At 37.8% G+C, this 18,753-nt stretch overlaps 1 protein-coding gene across 1 annotated transcript; it reads left to right on the top strand.

The window, feature by feature from the left end:
• Positions 1 to 16: 16 nt before the first annotated feature.
• MCMBP (minichromosome maintenance complex binding protein) lies at positions 17 to 17,854 on the top strand. Its single transcript, XM_069797108.1, has 16 exons — positions 17 to 314; positions 1,069 to 1,154; positions 2,870 to 3,010; positions 3,322 to 3,363; positions 3,873 to 3,974; positions 5,402 to 5,531; positions 6,928 to 7,079; positions 7,793 to 7,893; positions 9,752 to 9,921; positions 10,812 to 10,935; positions 12,565 to 12,682; positions 13,355 to 13,520; positions 15,711 to 15,844; positions 16,509 to 16,673; positions 17,078 to 17,166; positions 17,476 to 17,854. The coding sequence occupies exons 1-16, from the start codon at positions 257 to 259 to the stop codon at positions 17,600 to 17,602; spliced, it is 1,905 nt and encodes a 634-aa protein (XP_069653209.1). The 5' UTR covers positions 17 to 256; the 3' UTR covers positions 17,603 to 17,854.
• Positions 17,855 to 18,753: the final 899 nt, after the last annotated feature.

Below are 18,753 nucleotides of genomic sequence, written 5' to 3'. Positions count from 1 at the left end.
TGCCCGCTTCTAAGATGGCGGCGGCGACGCGCCCCGACGGCCTCTCCGCGTGCGGGTGAGGAGGAGAAGGCGGGCTCGGCCCTTGGCGGGGCCGCCATTGCCGCAGGAAGAGGAAGAGGAAGGAGGAGGAGGGCGGAAGCGGGGAGCCCCCGTGCGAGGCTTGCGAGCGGGACTTGGCGGCTGCAGGCTGCCGGCGGTCCCCGTCCCCCCCCCCGCCTTGCCCTCGTCCCCCGCCGCGGCGAGGCTCGCCCCCGCCATGCCGTGCGTGGCCGACTGGCTCAACAACCCCTTCAGCATCGTGCAGGGCATCTTCGGTGAGCGCGGGCCGGGCGGGGCCGGGATCCTCTCAGCAGCCACCCGGCCGCCGGGGTGGCGGCGGGACGGGGGCTTCCCCTCACGGGGTGGCGGCGGGGCGAGGCCGGGAAGGCCCGGGGGAAGCGGGAAGAGCGGCGAGGGCGAGCGGCCGCTTCCTCCTTCCCCGGCGGGAGCGGGCAAGGAGACGCGTTGCCGAGGCCTCCGAGGGGGTGCGCGGCCCTCGCCGGCGGCTGGGGGTCCTGTCCCGGAGCCGTGCCCGGGCAGCGAGGTCTACCTCGGTTTGGCAGGCCGGTTAGGGGGGGAAAAAAAAGTGAAAACAATACGTATTGGGGGTTTCGGGAAGAATGCGTGCTGGCTGCGTGCGTTACCGATCAGTAGTAATGTTACCAGTGCTGTCAGCTGAAGCTGTTTCTGTGCTAGGCTTGATCTTAACTGAAAGCGTGCTGAAATAAAAATTTCCGCGGTGAACGTAAAGCAGAAAGCGGTACCTCGCCTCCTCCACTTTCTAGCTGGCTGTATTGCAGCGTTTCAGAGCTTTTCCTCACTTCCAAGGGTGGCTGTGTTCTTCTTGGTTTGCCTGGAAGCGTATAAGGTGGGAAGTCAGTGCAATTATAAGGGCATAAAGTAGTCTCAAATGCAGTCATTTGCCCAGAATAGAACTAAATGTTGAAATTGCTTACTGTGTTAGGAGAATGCTGAGTAGAAGTCTGTTACGTGAGGCTAATACGCCTGTAAATGTGTTTTGTTTTGTAGCCCAAAATGTTCCAAACTCTGATTGGGAAAAGAAGGTAACCGAATACTTCAAGGAGAAATTAAAAGAAAATAATGCTACTAACTGGGTGAGATTGTTTTATTCTTTTAGAGTTATGCCTTTCTTAAGTTTCATTCTTTTTACCTTTTAATTATTGCACTGATATGCTTTTGAGAAGTTCTTCCTTTTCGTGTTAAGTACACTTCCAAATTTTAGGCCTAGACTTTATGATGCATTATTTACATTTCAGTTGCTTTAATCTGTGTGTAAAGCAAAAATGTAATATCCTGACCGTAACCAGAAAAGCCAATCCACTCGTCTTCAGTGTACTGTTTTGCCCTGGGCCGCAACTGCTGAATGCTGCCTATTTGTAGTACAATCCAGTAGATGGCAGGAGTTGACAAATACTGTCATTTTTTAAAGTGCTAATGCCTGCCTTGTCTACTGTGAGTCTGCAGCAAATGTTTGTACACCACAAGTTTCTGAACTGCTTCTCTCATGATCTTTGATGCAATGCTGCAGACTTTGTGTGGGTTGAATAAATAGCTGCTTGGGCTTTCAGGTTTTAGTAAAAAATACTTTCTGCTAGAACTGTGCCTTACTGGGCTGGATCAGGCCTGGTTTTTGCAGTTTAGCAAGGAAGCTATGCTTTAGATGTAAAAATGAAGCATGCACACTTGAGTTCAAAAGCTGATATATTTCTAAAAGGCTGTGGCGAAAATGGCATCATGGAACACTGCTAAGTGGATTAGAAACTTTAAAATCTGTTCTACTTATTGCTAAAAAGCAAGTGAAAATTATTGGGTTTCTTTTTTTTCTTCCTCTGTCAGTGAGAGTATTCTGAAATTAATATTTCAGTGACAGTTTAAATTGAGGTATAAATGGCAAAATTGTGTTAAATTTACAACATTAGAAGGAATTGAAAGCACATTTTCTTACTCAAGAGAAACATGAGGGAATATATGTTTGTTTGTTAAAATGCCATTTCCTATAGGGCCACATCTGGTTTTTGTTGCATTTTAATGTTGGATGTGTGTTTTTTTCCAACAAAGAGGTTGGTTGTCTTCAAAACCAGAAAACTCTGTTCTTATTGCAAGTCTCATTATTTCAAGTTATACCACATGCCTAGGCATTGATTTTTTTTCCTTCTGTTTTTCCATTGTCATGTAAACATATGTGAAAAAGACTCTCCCAATGTGGCCTTGCAAATTAACATACAGCTTTTCCATGGCCTTTTGTTATAAGAAATTGTGCATGCAGTTGGTGTGGTACCACTGGTACATAATACATGGTAAAAGTGTTGTTAAATAGGAATAAGATAAGTAATAAATTCTATTTAATATCTCAGCTGCAATAATTCCCAGTTTAAGAATTACTTTCAAATGATGTACAAGTTTTCATATGGTTTCAATGACTGAAATGCATTTCTTTTATAGTCAAGTAGCAGGATTAAGAAATGAACAGGACTGGTGGCTTAGGAACTGGAAGAATTTGGGAACTGTTACGTGTCTGATAATCGTAACTATTATCTGTAACAGCTATTGCAGAAACTTCTGGTGTTGAGGTATACATACTTTGTTACTGCTTGGATTAGGGCAGGAGATGTACTCAGAAAATATTAAGTATGTTAGGCAATTAATCATATCAACAGCAACAATATGGGGTTTGAGGCAAGTAACTGAACAGTAGGACATACTGGATGATCAGAGAATAAGTTGGTGACAGCTTTTGTGGTGGTGTTGACTTACTTCAGAGCATTTCCTAATATGTACCAGTTGTTTAGAATAATGTCTTTTTTTATAGGTTCCATCACTGAATGATGTTCCCGTACATTACCTAAAACCCAACAGTTTAGTGAAATTTCGCTGCATGGTTCAAGATATGTTTGATCCTGAGTTCTACATGGGAGTATATGAAACAGTTGACCCAAACACAAATGCACGTGTAAGTGAAATACTGATTTATTTTTTTAGTAAATGTTTATAATTTTGTCCATTCTAGTCCTCATATTTCTCTAGTTTCTGAGTTAAACCATGGAGTCTGGGCACTATTTAATAGTAACTGTATGGCTCAAATGGCGTCAGTAATACATCACTTCTTACATTTCTGTTGAGGAATAAAAATCACTAAAATAATGAAAACTTCGGCAGTATGCCTTTGAGGGACTTTTGACTGCAGTGATTTTGGTATGAGTAATTCATATTCAGGATGCTGTCAGAAACAGAATGATTACATTGCCTTTTCCTTCTTGACAGGTTTTGCATTTTGGTAAATACAGAGATGTGGCAGAATGTGGCGTAAGTTAACAAGTTATATGAATTTTGAGATGAAACATTAGGCAGAAAGATGCAGCTTTTAAGCACAGTATAGCTTATTTGGTACTCGCCAATGGATTCCTGGAGACTAATTTTGCATTTTAAGAGCAATCTCAGGTTTGGAAAGCAGAGTATTCTTAACTGTTCACGGGCATTCTAAGTAAGCAGGCTTCAAGCTGTTTCTGTTGTATTTAAAATTTGTTTTACTTGGGGGGCGGGGAGAGCTGAGAAGCGCTCTTGATCTTGAAACTTTCTGCTATGGAAAACAGTTTACTTTTGGTAGTGCGGTGCAATGAGAATCAAAGCATTATAGATACAGACTGGATTCACTTTTTCATGAGTATTAGGTCTTATATTAAGTATCAAATTAAGTATGTAGTCTTGCATGTTTGTTGTAACTTCTGGCTGAGTAACTGAATCTGTGGGATTAGTTTCAAAAATGAAAACAAACTCTAATCAGATTTTTAACAAAATTTCTTTTGGTATTCTAGCCTCAGCAGGAAATTGATTTGAACTCCTCACAAACAGTCACCTCGGAGAGACAGACTTTCTACTGTGTTCCAGTCCCTGGCGAATCAGCATGGGTGAAAGAAATATCTTTTTTGAGTGAGCTAGTGCTCTGTTATAAAAACAGTGATCACCAACTAATTCATTAGATTTAAGGAGATAAGTTTATTTAAAGATTCTTTTCTTTTGAGTGAATCAGGAGAGGTGGTAGGTATAGAAAAAGTAATAGGGGAAAAACTGGTGGTGTGCTATATGCACAAAGAGGATGCAAATGGATTTAGGAGCATTGCTTTTTGATTTAGTAGGTATTTAGACTAGATTTTCTTGTTTGCTTGGGAGGGTCTTGAAAATTTCTGTTAATTTCTATTTGCAAATGCTTAGAAAAAGAGAAATTTCAATTGAGCCATGGAGATTCCATTGGCATTTTCTGATTAAACCAGGACTCTGTTATATAGCAAGTGTCTCCTACAAGAACCTGTAAAAACACCTGTAGCTGAGCACGTTAAGACAATAATTCCTGGAAAACTGAAGTATTGTGGTTTTAATAGTTTGACCACAGTATGTCATTTTCTCAGTTACTATAGGAAACATTTTGGGGAGAAACAAATCATCTTTAGTTTCTTCTAGTAAATGGAAGTTGAATTATCTGAGTGGAATGGATACAGGATGCTTATTAGGAATTTTATATTCTTTTCTCCTCCAAGGGAGTGGGGGAGAGGTCTAGAAAACCTGAGATATGTTGCACTTTGTAAAAAGATAAGAATTTTATGGTAAATCTATAATTATTCGATATTTCATATTTTGAGTTCAGAATTTAAGAAAACTGCTACTTGTCATTGGCACAGAATGCCAGTGCAATTTTTAAATTAAGCTAACACAATTTTTGCAATAAAATGATTGATAGGAGTTAGTCTTTGAATGAAACTTGCAGCAAAGTACTGCAGCAATGTAAATTTCAAGTGAGACGGACTATTATGAAAATAGCGAACACGATTTCAATCTTTGCGCATCATGCTAAGAAAAGGAAAAGTGTATTAGCTTTTTCAAAATTCATTTACAAGTGTAGTGTTGCTAGTATCTTACAAGTATGTGAACATTTTCTGTGTGTTTAAAGTAATAATAGTAATTATATCAGCAAGTCTTTAAATACTGTTACAATGTCTGTTCTTTAGGGCTGAGATATGGGAGAGAAAAAATTCTTGAGATTTTGAGTTGTACCTGACCGTAAGCATGTTCTCTGGGCAGAAAAAAAAAACTTTTTTAGAGATTGATAGTGGAATAGCACTCAGTGGTTTTTAGTTTCTATTTTCAACAAAGCCAATGACTGCTGTATACTTCTTAAGCCGGTTATTTATATATCTAAAGATATGATGTCTAGATAACAATTTGAATCATTATTTTAATGTTTTGCTCAAAATAGGATAATAGCATTTTGTTTTAAAAGAAAAAAACAACTTGCTTTGCTTGAATTTTCTCAGCTGAGTCTGTGGTTGTCCTTAATCTGCAATTTTACGCATATATTAGTGCAAGCCAAGCTCGAGTTAGTCCTTCAACATCCTATACACCAAGTCGCCACAAGAGGAGCTATGAGGAAGATGAAGATATGGATCTACATCCATCTAAACAGAAAGAGCAACACATGGGTAATAGTCGTTACTGATGAATAGTTATTATATCTTTCTGGAATTTGCAAAAATTTCATTTTTAAAAATTGAAATATTTGCAATTGTTTGAATCGGTCGTGTTGTTGCAGCCTTCATAACTAATCCGGTGGCTTTGTTGAAGTCATCAGTGGTTTAAATTGAAGTAGTGTGGGAGAGCCTACACGTGTATATTGTATGACTTGTTGGTATTACTTTCTAGAGTTAATTCCTAAAATTATTATTTTGTACAGCAGCACTTGTGTATTGTCTTTTTTATGTAACAGCACACAAACAATTTATAGCAGCAGGCTGAAATCTAGGAGTTCTTGTTTAAATTCCCACTCTATTGCAGATTTCACGGTAATCTGGAGAAAATCGTGTAATCATGTCTCTCTCATACTCTGTGTGTGGATCTTACTGTCTAATTTGAAGCCAAACTATGTGTCAATTAGGTGTCACTTTGCTCAAACAGTAGTATACATCTAAAATACATCTTCCAGCCTTACCTTTTTTCTAATATAACTTACTAATCCAACTTCATAAAGGAACCAGATTAATACCAGACACTTGTAGCATCCTGAAGAAAGCTATTAAACCTTTTAAGAGGATGGTATTTCAAACACTAGCAGTGTTCAGATGGCGTGCAGTTCTTACTTATGTTGTAATCAGTCCGTGAACTACTTGTTTTGATGCTCATCTGTGGAGATGCCACTTAAACTGGCATGGGGGTTTTCTTGGAGATTTTGGCAAGTCTTCTTTTGAACAAGAGAAAGTGGTTAGCTTAAAATTGTCAGTCCTGTTAAAGAAAAAAAAACCTGTAGAAGCTCTTGCTTGCTTTTGTTCGGTGTTCTATGTCTATCGTGTTCATTAGCTGAATTCAGGTTTTTTCTTTTTTATTCTTATCAGTTTGCAAGATAGTTTAGACTGTTTTGTCTTTATACTCAGACCAATCAATTGTAGAAAAGATTTTTATAGCTTTATTACTGCTGAAAATCTACAGAGATTTTTAATGTAAACTGTTCGTTGATGCATACTCTCACCTTTAAGAACTATCTAGTTTCTTAAAATGAGATGCGGAAAAATATTACCTTTGCAGTCCTATGGAATTTAGAAAAAAATTTTAAGCATTACATTTTGAAAATCAGATTTCTGGCCATGTTTGGGTTTCTAAGACGCATAGATCTTTACCGTTACTCTCACTCACACTTAACTTGATAATATAAAATATGCATTTGTGAGATTTTTCTATTCTGTTTAAGAGTATCTTCTGTCAAATAAATTGCATTATTAAATATTTTTGTCTTGTTAAATTAGTTTAATTCTGTGTTGCTCACTGAAGAAAGTTGTTCACTTTTGCATTTCTGTTTAAAGAGCCTACGAATCCTGTATTTTTCAGGCAGTGGAGGTGATATCCATGGATGTGTGGAGCCAAAGAGATTAGAAACAGAAGCTTCTGCAGGTCATCATCTCATTTCTCCCAACTGCTCCCCTCCACTTGACTTAAATTTTCCATTGCCAGGAGAGAAGGGACCAGCATGTCTTGTAAAGGTAACAAAAGTGGAGAGATGATGAGCATGGCTGTGGTCTCAGTGAGGCAGTCAGAATCTGAAGTTAGAATGTAAGTAGTTAGTCTTGCATGGTTTGTAGGCACAGCAATTGTTTCTCAGGCCCAGAATTTTGTTTCTACAGATAATTACATCGTTTCTCTTCATGAGTGCTGTATTTGAATTGCTGAAATCCTTCAACAGCATTTATTAGGGCTTGCACCTTCTCACTACACTTAAAAAAACTCCATTACTAGGTGCTTGAGCATGTAGCTGGTATTGACTCTTGGTATTTTGCTTTTAGGGTTTGTCCTCTAAAGGAAAAAAGTTGTGATGGAACAAGCCAACGTTTTTGTATTATATTTGAAATAGTCTTTGATTCACTAGTATGCTATATTGACTCTGAAACTTCCAACACAAAATTTCTATGCTGTTACTGCATTGAATGCTCTCTTATTCAGCAAATCTTGAAATCAGATTAGAATACAATTGTTTACATTTGTGTAGCAAAAGAATGCCAATAGGAAAAAGCATGCAATCATAGAAACTGATTTCTCCAATCTAAGCTTACTGACACTGAGGACTAGGAGAGACCTCTTCACACAAACTGTTCTCAGTCTACAGTTGAGTCTCCTGAGATTTTTTTCCTTTTGTCTCTGTGCAGTCCTGCACCTGGCCCATCTGCCTCCGTATTTTATTATTTTCTCTTTGTGGCAGGTCTATGAGAGCTGGGATAGCTTCAAAGTCAATGACGTTCTGGAGGTATACGGGATTTTGTCTGTGGATCCAGTGCTGAGCATAGTAAACAATGAAGAGAGGTAAGGCTCCCCCGATGTGTGGTCCTGCGATGAAGGAAATTTTTATTTCAATGAGCAAAATATTTTGGCTGTCCCCTTAATACAGACAGGGAAATATGTAAATACATAACAATTATGCTTAGGAGGTGAATTTTGTTGCTTAAAAAAAGCTTGATATGGAAAGTGTTAGATCTACCATCCTGTAAACTGAAGTCTGTTGTACTCTGGTACGTCCATACCCTTGGATACACAATGCATCTGTTTTTAGGTCGTTGAACAGTCGATAAAGCAGAAAGTGCTTCTATAGCTAAATGTTTTATACTCTTTCATGCCTATTAAACTTTCAATGAATGAGTCAATAGTGCACAAAGCTTTCAAATAAGCTTTAAAATTATAAAATGTCCTTTTGAAATAATTTCTAAGTCCATGAAAGTTGTTACCATAAACAGTTCTGAAGAATATAAAAAAAAAAAGTTTGCATGTCTGCATGGAGAGTGGAAGTGACCAAGATGAGTAAAAATAGGGTTGATTTTTTTCATTAGTCAAAGTGTATCATCACGTTATACCGCTGATAGAAACTTCCCATTTCACTTGCTGTTCTGCAGTTAGTTGCCTGACAAAATACAAACTGATTTAGGAGGATGCAAGAAGTCAATTTTTAAAATAAAACTGTTGACCAATCTAACATATGTACTACTGATGTCTTGAACCCTTGCGCTTTACATTATTTGTTGGCGATTTTGTTTATCTTTCTGATAAATACAATAACAAGAGTGCAGTGCAAATCCTTTATAGTGCCAGCTTCTTAAAAGTTAACTCAGCCTGGTCAGCTGCTTTTGGTTATCATCTGTCCGACAGCTAATCCCAGAGTGACAGCTCAGTCGGTCAGTCATAGGTTGTTGGGTTTTTTCCTGCACGTCATTCTATCGCAAATAGATAAAATGGTGGCATTTAGCAATGTTTTGAATGCAAACAAAAGAAATTTCTTTTAATGGAAAGAGTGGATAGTCTGTTGGTGGACTGCTTTCAGCTTTTAAAACTGGTACAAGTTGATTAAATTTGTACTAAACTTCATTATTATTTGATATAGTCACTTAAGGGATTTTAGTTTCTACATAACAACTTAAAACCACCTGGAAGGAATTTTGTAAGGCATCATCAGGGAGAGCAAAGCTTGTGTATCTGAACTCTTAAATTTAGAGGTAATACCTTCAAGTTTGAGCTGAGGTACCTTAGGATTTATTTACTAATAATTTTTTTTACTCAGCCAGTGATATAGCTGTTATGTGACTGTTTAGACGATCGTGTTGTCAGGCTCTGGAACCTGGTGGAATATGAAAATCCCACATGTGCATACACAGACAAATGTAATAAATCATTACCTTATTTTCTTAAAAGTTACTGTTTAGGCTTCATTCAGTACATGCTGGACAGAACAGTGTGTAACATTTTATTTGAAGCTACATCTTATTAAATGGTGCAGCAAATAATAAATGTGGGTTTGTGGTTTTGTTTGGGGTGTTTGGGTTTTGGTTTGGGGGGGTTGTGGGGCTCTTTTTCTTCTTTTCTTTTTTTTTTTTTTTTTCCTTTCCAGAAAAGTAAGATAGATTATATTATTTTCAGAAAATAATAAAAAATTTTTGGTCAAGCATGCTTTGGCATTTTGATATCATTATATAATTGTGATTCAGTATTTATGGTGTTTATAAAAATCATAAAGAAGGTAGTTTGAATATGGGAGGAGTTACCATGAGCTGGAAGCGGATGTTGTTTGTTCCGATGTGCTCTTTTCTTGGCCTGGTTTTGGCTGCTCTTAGTCAGATGGAGAGAAATTTGTGTGGAATGTTTCTAAGTCCAGTTGTGCTGTGCCCTTTCCTAGGGACAGCTCAGCCCTTGATCCTATGGAGTGTATGGACACGGCAGAAGAACAGAGAGTACACAGTCCTCCAGCCTCATTAGTCCCCAGAATCCATGTGATTTTGGCACAGAAATTACAACACATTAACCCATTGCTGCCTGCCTGCCTTAATGAAGAGGAGAGTAAAACCTGTGAGTATCTGAACTTGGCACCTCTCTGTGTAGCTGTAAATGTGCGGTTTCCTAGTGTATCTGAACAAATAGCTCTTTGCTCAGAGGCAAATGCATCGATGGCAGGGTTTGAATTTAAATCTTGTTAAGTGGAGGAACCATTCAACACTACAGAACTGGACAAGATGCAAGTGTTTGTGTTTATGTGGTGCTTAACATCTTTATTTTTCCTAAATAAATGTGATTGATATGAACTTGATTTTGCATTCTACGTGCCCAAGGATTTTACCAAGTTTTTCAGCCATAAGATTTTATTTGTTTTCAAATGGAGTAGCGAATTGCTGGAAAATTAGGTTTGCAATTTAGTATAACAGTGAAAATAAGAAACATACCGACAACATAAAGAATCATAATACTGTGAAGAAAATGAGGCAATTCTGGTTTTAAGTGACTATGCTATTCCTTGTGGCCTATTTGACTGTTATTTTTTTTGTCATTGAGTTATTGCATGCAAACCTCTAATTGGTATTTATCATTTTCTTCCTTGTGTGCCTTCTATTGGTTGTCCTGAGCTGTGCTATGTGTAAAGGGGTTTTTTCTGCCTTTAATATAGTATGGATAGGCTATCGGTTTTAGAAATTTAGCTCCAAACTTTACAGCCTTCTGCAAATGCATTGCACAATATCTAATTAAAAAAAAGAAAGCATTTCCAAGGAAATGTTGAGTGACTCAGGTTATCCAAAGCCAGTAATTGCTCAGCTGGAAAACCAATGAATGTTTATTTTTCCTAGACTGCTGTGGAGTAACCATTTTTCTTCATCAAACTGTAATGGAAAGTAAAATTTATATAGGGGAAGAGGGTGAGGAATAGCACGTTTTCTGACATTTGTTGTCTTCTGCTCTTTTATCAGTTGTTTCTAATTTCATGTCTGAGCTGTCACCAGTGAGAGCAGAGTTGCTTGGGTTCCTCACCCACGCGCTCTTGGGAGACAGTTTGGCTGCTGAATACCTTATATTGCATCTCATCTCTACAGTGTAAGTATTTAGATGTTTGCTGAGAATTTATATATTTACCTTTTAAAAGAAATCTCCTTTTATGGGGTTCTACACCACTCTGCAAATAAATGGCAGAAATAGCTTAAGTACTTATTCCAGTAGTACTTTGTCCAGCTAGAGTTGTCCTGTCATAATAGACACAGTAAACAGATTTCATTGTGAAATAACAGTAAGTTTTGTTAAAAGGCCAGTTTTATGGCAGTGTATCCTCTCAGTGTTCTTTGAGAGCTGGTCAAAATCTCCAGGATACACTTTTAAACAGAGGTATGGAAACATGTTTTTATCTCTAGCTTCTTTTATTGAATAGGACACGCAGTTGACTTCTTAAAGACGGCATTTACTAACTGCAGTAATTATTCTTTAGGTATTAAAAGATACTGAAAGGTACATTCTGGGAATTTGTTTAATTAAATGTAGACATATGTTTAATGGTAAGTTCAAGTGACTCCCATTTAGCACGTGATAGAAATATACACCTGAGCTGATGCTGTAGCTGAATGTGCATCCATTGTGATCTATCTTTGTGGCTGATTAAAGTGGATTTGCTTAATGTTCTCTTACATTGGTTTAAACTGTCACTGAATGAAAGAGCAGCATCCTATGACTCATTAAAATTTCAGGTGTGAAATTTCAGACTATGTTTTGATTTGATTAAGTATAGTTGTCAGGCTCAAATTTAATTTTACTCTTTCTTCAAAATGAAAATGGATTCCATTTTCTAAAAAAAAAAAAAAGTAATAATTTCTTAGTAAATAAACTACTTGTTTTATGGTTTTCAAAAATTCCATTCTGCTACAAAGTGAATAGTACAGCACATATTGTTAAACAGAAGTGTTTACAGAGCTGTAATTGGATTCAGCATGTTACCTTTCTCATACCTGCAACTGATGTGTAAAAAGCCATAAGAGATTTCTCAGCCTCAGCGAGAGAGGTGGTATCAAGATAGATCCAACCATAATGCCGTGGCAGCATAATTATGAGCTGAAAAGATTTATGGTGGGTTTATGTCTACAGTCTGCCCTGAACCCTTGTCCTCATATAAATATAAGTACTTCAGTATGCGTTGTTTTTTTTTATTCTGTGCACACTTCGTTCTTTCTAGTGGGACTGTGAATGCTCTAACACTTAGACTAGAATGTGTTTTCTCTCTTAGCTGATATCACAAAAAAGTTGAAATTTGTCAAGAATGGGGAGAAGATATACAGTAAGAAGAGGGAGAGGAAAGCTGAGGGCAGGTAAAGGAAATGAACAAGCATGATAAGCAGGGAAATTGAGATTGGGCAACAAGAAAGGAAAAGGATGAAGTGTGTTCACTGAGTAACAATAGAGCACAAGGAGAACAGAACGCCTGGAAGGGACATTGCAGGATCTCAAGCACTATAAATGTACTGCTTTTGTGCAATCCTGCAAAGCCTTCCCAAGCAACCTTCAGCCTAACTTAGCTCCTTGGACACTGGAGAAGGAAAAAAAGGTGGCTATTATTTCTGTATGTATTAGTATTAAAATCCTGCTAGCTATCACAGATACTGCACAACACTCAAACTGATTGATACCTGTATTCACCATGTTAATCAGACGCTTGCCTAACCTGTGTTATTTTTGGTTTAGTTATGCAAGACGAGATGTGCTTCCTCTGGGAAAATTCACAGTCAACTTGAGTGGATGTCCAAGAAATAGCATCTTCACAGAGCACATATACCGCATTATCCAGCAGCTTGTTCCAGCAGTAAGAATAATGGCATTATAGTGCTTTAATGTTTCTGATGGTAGATGTTGGACTAATTGTTCCAACCAGATAAAGAATATTTTAGTTCAAGGCAGGCTTCTTAAACAGAGGCTCCTGCTATCCATGTGGAGGGCAGATAAAAATGGAGATATGGCTTGCCTGTGAGTTGAAGTCTTTATTTACCTAGTCATCTAGGATGAATATGGAATAAAATCATATCCTCATAGGTATTAAACTGACAGACAGATGCTGCATACTTTTTGTCTTTCTGGATTGATACATTTAGACATTTAGGTCATTTAATTATCATGTCATTACTGTTTATCCCCAAGTTTGTGGATACTGTTCTGCGGAACATTCATAGTCATTCAGTTTGGGGTCATAATAATTATACTGCTGCAATAAATCATTTATTGTTGTTTTACTCATCCTAGATGTGCAGAACAGATGTTAGAGTTCTTAACAGCATTACTTTCCTTTGGGAAATTATTATTTTTTCTAAAGTATTTAGCATTTGGACATTTGGGTTAAAGTGTATTCTATACTGTAGTAACAAGTACTGTTTTACTTACTATGGAGGTTCATGGTTATAGCTCTTGCTAAAGGAGGCAGTAGTTACTGGGGAAGCTGGAGGCGAGGAAATACGCTGATGAGTTTCTTTTCTTGTTGCAGTCCTATCGCCTACAAATGACCATTGAAAACATGAACCATTCACGATTTATCCCACATAAAGACTATGCAGCTAATCGCTTAGTCAGTGGAGTATTGCAGCTTGCCAGCAACACTTCCCTTGTAGTAGATGAGACTCAGCTTGAACAAGGACAGCTTGACACAACAGGTAGACGTTTTCTGTTGGTTTGTGGGTTTTTTTTAAATCTCATCAGGAAGGTTAAAAGTTGATATATTTTAAGACAGTGATGCTAATTGTGTCCCAGTGATAATTTTGTATTACAAAACTGTTTGTGGTTTCCATATCCTATTTCATTGCTTGAACTAGCTTCCTGCTAGTCTGCAGCTTTCTCAGATGTCTTCAGGCTTGATCTCTTGGGGTTTTTTTTCCCTATTTTACTTTTTGGAAGTTCTGGTATTTTGCTCAGAAATGCTTGTATTGTCAAAATCTCTATCCCAGACCACAGATGACCAATGATGAAACAAGGTGGTTCCTTGTTTAGTATAGCTTTGTTGCATTGTAGAGAACTCTGGACAGTGTCTGTGTCACTTAGTGGAAAAGGCCACTAATTCGAATAATTCTTTAGACCAAAATACCTCTGATTCATTGGAATGGCCTTTCAGTTTCCTGTGATAATGAATGAAGAAGTGGAGGAAGCATATGCTGCTGCCTTATGCTTTATACTTTTCCTGTATATATGGAAACCATCCCTGAAAACTGGAGATAAAAAAGGGTATTACTGTAGGGAACACAGAATGATGATTCTGTCTTGTAAGCTGATGTAGCGCTGTGTAGTATGCTTTCCACAGCTTTAGACAATTTAATTATAACCTACATAAAAGAGGTGAGTTGCAGTACCTATTAAAAGTTCAGTAACTGGAGAATGCATAGTACGGATATCTGTGGTGATTTCAAGGAAAGAATAGGAAATCACTGGAAGTGACTTTATTTTAAAATAAAAATGCTATCTTGAGAAACCTGCTAGACTGTGTGATGCTATAAGCCTATTGGCTCTCCCTAATGAGTATCAGTACTCTGTCCCATTCAAGCATTTAGTCTGGCAGAGCTAGTGAGGTTCAGATTTCAGGTTGATTCTATTTAGAAACATAATCTGTTGATGGTTTGTTTTTTTTTAATTACTGCTGTGAAAAGTTGTTCATTGAAATTATTCTCTTGAGTCTTCTGTATTTTTTTCTTACTCTGCTTTAGTAAAGTTACAAAAGTTTACTAAAGAAAATAGTAAAACTAGTAGAAATCTTTGCCTTGTCTGTTTCAAAAAAAAAAAAAAAAAGTCCAAACATGAAAATCCAATTTACAGAAAAATCTTGCTGTGCTGGTTTATAGGTTTTCTAAAATGTTTGTCCTTAATGTCTAAAAAAACTTCAACGTTTAATGAAAAGTAATATTTTAAGTATTAAAAGTTGCAGATAAAAAAGGATTGTTAATTTTATTTCATTTCTGTTGGTGCGAAGTTGTTCTCTACTGAATTTAGAGTAAAAAAGTAAGGATTTTTAATTTCTTGTAACAATGTTGGGAACAAACTTATTCTTCTCTAGGACTAAATTATCTTCAGATCTAGTAGTTGGTTTGGAATTCTTGGAAGTTACAGCTTAGAGATTTCAAATGGGTAAATGTCCCAGAAGTAAACCATAGTATTAAATTTGCCTTTATTTACTAACTTCACCTTTATTTAAAGTGTAGTAAAATAACACTAATTCATTAAAGGCAAAAACATAACAGTAGATGTGTCATTTGATGCAGTAACACTGCTGAAGAGAAATTCAAATTGTTGGGTACGTGTCGGTATTTCAAAGGGAGAATTCCAAGATTTAACCAGTTAATTTGTCAGTCTTAACTTTCTAGATTTTAAATAACTTAGTTCCAGGTAAGGCAAGTGACTTCTATAAAAATAATACTGTTATTCAGCAGTTCTGGTCTTGCTAGCCTATCTAATGTGTTCTCTATCCAGCAAGACTTCCCCCCCCGCCCCCTCCTTAAACTGTTAAGGAGGGAAATTACACTTTCTGCCAGATAATTGGTAGTGTTTTGTCATCTTTTGAGGAGAGATTAATTTCCTCTGTAAATAGTTATTTGGCTTTGTAGGACCGATGAAAACATTAGTTATTAACACATACACTAGGCCAGATAAAATTTAGTCCTGAAATCCTTCGAGAATTCTTAATTTTGGTCTTAAGAAATGCTTGTGTCTATCTGGAAGACACAGCAGACACAAGAAGCAACAGGATACTTGCTAGAATTTTTCTATCAGGTGCTCATTAAAAACAAATTGGAAAAAAAAAATTAGGTCTGACATTTGTTTAGGTCCAGTTGTCAGAGAATTTGTTCTTGCTTTTCTAGGTGTACATAATGTGACAGCACTGGGTAATCTGATAACTTGGCAGAAGGTGGATTATGACTTCAATTACCACCAGATGGAATTCCCATGCAATATTAATGTTCTTATCACTTCAGAGGGCCGATCACTCCTACCGGTATGGCACGGTCTTCCTGAATTTGGGGAGTAACTAGAGTTGGTAGCTACTTACTTAGAGCATGCCATTCCAGAGACAAGTGGAGACAGGAAAACTGTCTTGTGACCAGGGGTGGGTATGATACTAGCATTAGTTACTGCCTTCTCACTCGTGGCTGCAGCCAAGCCAAAAACCTGTTCATAGGAGAACCAAGAGCTTGACCTTCCCTCCTCCTTGGCTGAATAGTATTGCGATGGCAAGGCAGTGACTGAAGTTATTAACGGAGACCCCAGTAATGGGTAAAGCCTGCAGATAGATACACCACTGCTCTCAAAGCCTTTTTCTAGTACAGTAGGTTCTGGGGTGGTGGGCATGTGAAAAAAGAGCAACAGATCTGGCATTAACCTGAGAAACTGAGTAGCCTAAGCTTACAAATACGTGATCTCTTGCATTCCAGCTTCCCATGAACTGAGCATTTGCTCTCTTGCTTCCAAGTGAAACTGGCTCCTGCTTGAATAAGGACTTCACACTGGTTTTCAAAAAGGGAACTGTTAAATATTTAAAGAATTGTCTTACTTACTTAGTTCTGGGAAATAGCGACTTCTGTTGCTTTAGAGGTGAAATTAGTCTTGGAATAGAAAAAAACAGAATGTGGAAAGAGATGATATGTAATTTTATTTTTCAGTCAGATTGCCAAGTCCACTTACAACCACAGATAATTCCACCAAACATGGAAGAGTATATGAACAGCCTCCTAACAGCAGTGCTCCCTTCTGTGTTGAACAAATTCCGAATTTATCTAAGTTTATTGAGGCTGCTGGACTATAGTATATCTGATGAAGTGACCAAGGTATGGAAGACTTCACTAACGTGTTTTCAACTGTATGTTCAGATAGAGAGCACCTTAACAGAAAGCTGCTGTACCTTCCCATTGCTCTGTCAGTGATTCTCCTTGAAGTTTTCTAAAAACCAAACAAAAGCATTTTCTTGTCCTGGACGTGCCTTCAAGGATTTGTACTCAAGTATTTCAGTATATACTTTGCATGTACCCTGCTTTCTGAAACTCATTTTGAAAACTAATTTTTTCAAAGATGAGAAGTAGCCTATTTTTACTCAAGCTTGCTTCCTGACAGCAATGATTTGAAAGGTTTCTCCTGTAATCTAAGGGTAGTTATGGTGCTTAGCTCCTTAAAAGCTTATCTCATAGTGAATATTCTTTTTTTACTGCTTAATTACATGCCGTATTGTGTATAGGCAGTAGAAGAAGACTTTGTAGAAATGCGCAAGAATGACCCTGAGAGCATAACAGCTGATGATCTGCACAGAACTCTGCTTGTAGCAAGGTGGGTAGCACCATTTGTCACACCTGAAGCCTTCCTGGCACTCTGGTAACAAATTAAGTCAATGCTCATAGTCTGCAGTCTGACTGTAGTCGCATGAGGCTGGCTAGCAATCACAAGATGGAGTCTCCTCTGCCTTTGTTCCTTCTGTCACAGATTCTTAGTTAGGCAAAGTATTTCCTCCCCCCCTTTCTTCCCATGCTTTCTAGTTCATAGGATACTGCAAGAAAACTGCTTTTGTACTGTATTAGCTTATCATCAAACCTGACACGTGAACGAGCTCTTGTTCAATTGCTTTTTCTGTTCATCCAGGTTCCTGTCTCTCAGTGCGGGGCAGACAACGCTGTCAAGAGAGAGGTGGCTGAGAGCAAAACAGCTGGAGGCATTACGTAAAGCCAGACTTCAGCAGCAAAAATGTGTTAATGGGAATGAACTTTAATATTTTGTGGATGTTGCTATGAAAATTTGTCTAATCCTAGATGGAACCCATACTAAGATTGGAATATTGTTTATACCAGTTTTTGTAGATAATTTATACCAAAAAGTTATGGATATTTACCCTTGCAGTCTGAACACACTTAACTCTGTTCAGCCAGTTAAACATATTTTATGAAATTTTTTTGGAGCCTGTTTTGTAATTGAAAATTGGTAACAATGAGCAAATTGTTTGATATTAAACTTTAATACTGAAGTTGTGTAAACTTATTTCCTTTAATAATAGGAAAATGTAACCCAGAAGCCCTTCATACACAGCAGTGGTAGGCTCTATTCTGGAATAAGTTTGTGCTATCATTCTTGAATGGCTGAACTCTGAGGACTAGAGCTTTCAGCTAGGCAGCAGCTGCAAGGAGCGTTGACTTCAGTATCTAGAACTGTATACTGTTGTTCCCATGAGCTAAGGCAGCACAATAGTGATTACAGTGTGGTATAAAGAAGTGATTTCATCTTGGCCATGACAAGGTTCCAGTATGAAACACATCCTTATTGTACTTAGAGGAGACCATGACTAACTTCTCAAATGTCTCTGAGCTTTAATCTGGCACAACTGGTTTTTTGGGGGGGGGGGGGGGAGGCAGCATTAACTGGAGAATTGGTGATACTCACATACTTATCCAAAACATCTTACCTTCTGCATTATCAGTACTGCAGTGTGTTGAAATTGTTTGAATAATATCAATTAAGCATTAAGAATGGTCTCTATATATCTTATACTGTACAGTTTGAGCTTGTTTTCAGAGGACATACTGCCCCTAATATGACTCACAGAACTCGTTTAATCCACCCTTGTTAAATAGGTAGTGAAACATTAAACCAGTTGGAGTAATCCAGACAGACAATATAGAAGTAGGGCTGTCCTTGTGGAACCAGCATGCAAGAGTCAGTGATAGAGCTAATTCTAGATTTTGCTTCAATTAATCCTTTTCTGACCCCCAAAAAAGGCTTCTGCTAAATTTATGTTAAGCTGATAGCCACCTTTACTTTATGGGAAAGCACTATTGAGATTATGTGAACAGGAACCCCCTTTTTTACTGGACTTGTTCCTATTCTAAGCATGTCAGTCATTGTTTTTTGCTGCAACAGCAGATCTGA

Source organism: Haliaeetus albicilla, chromosome 11, assembly GCF_947461875.1.
Source record: "Haliaeetus albicilla chromosome 11, bHalAlb1.1, whole genome shotgun sequence".
Classification (NCBI taxonomy): Eukaryota; Metazoa; Chordata; class Aves; order Accipitriformes; family Accipitridae; genus Haliaeetus; species Haliaeetus albicilla.
This window is presented reverse-complemented; position numbering and strand designations above follow the sequence as displayed.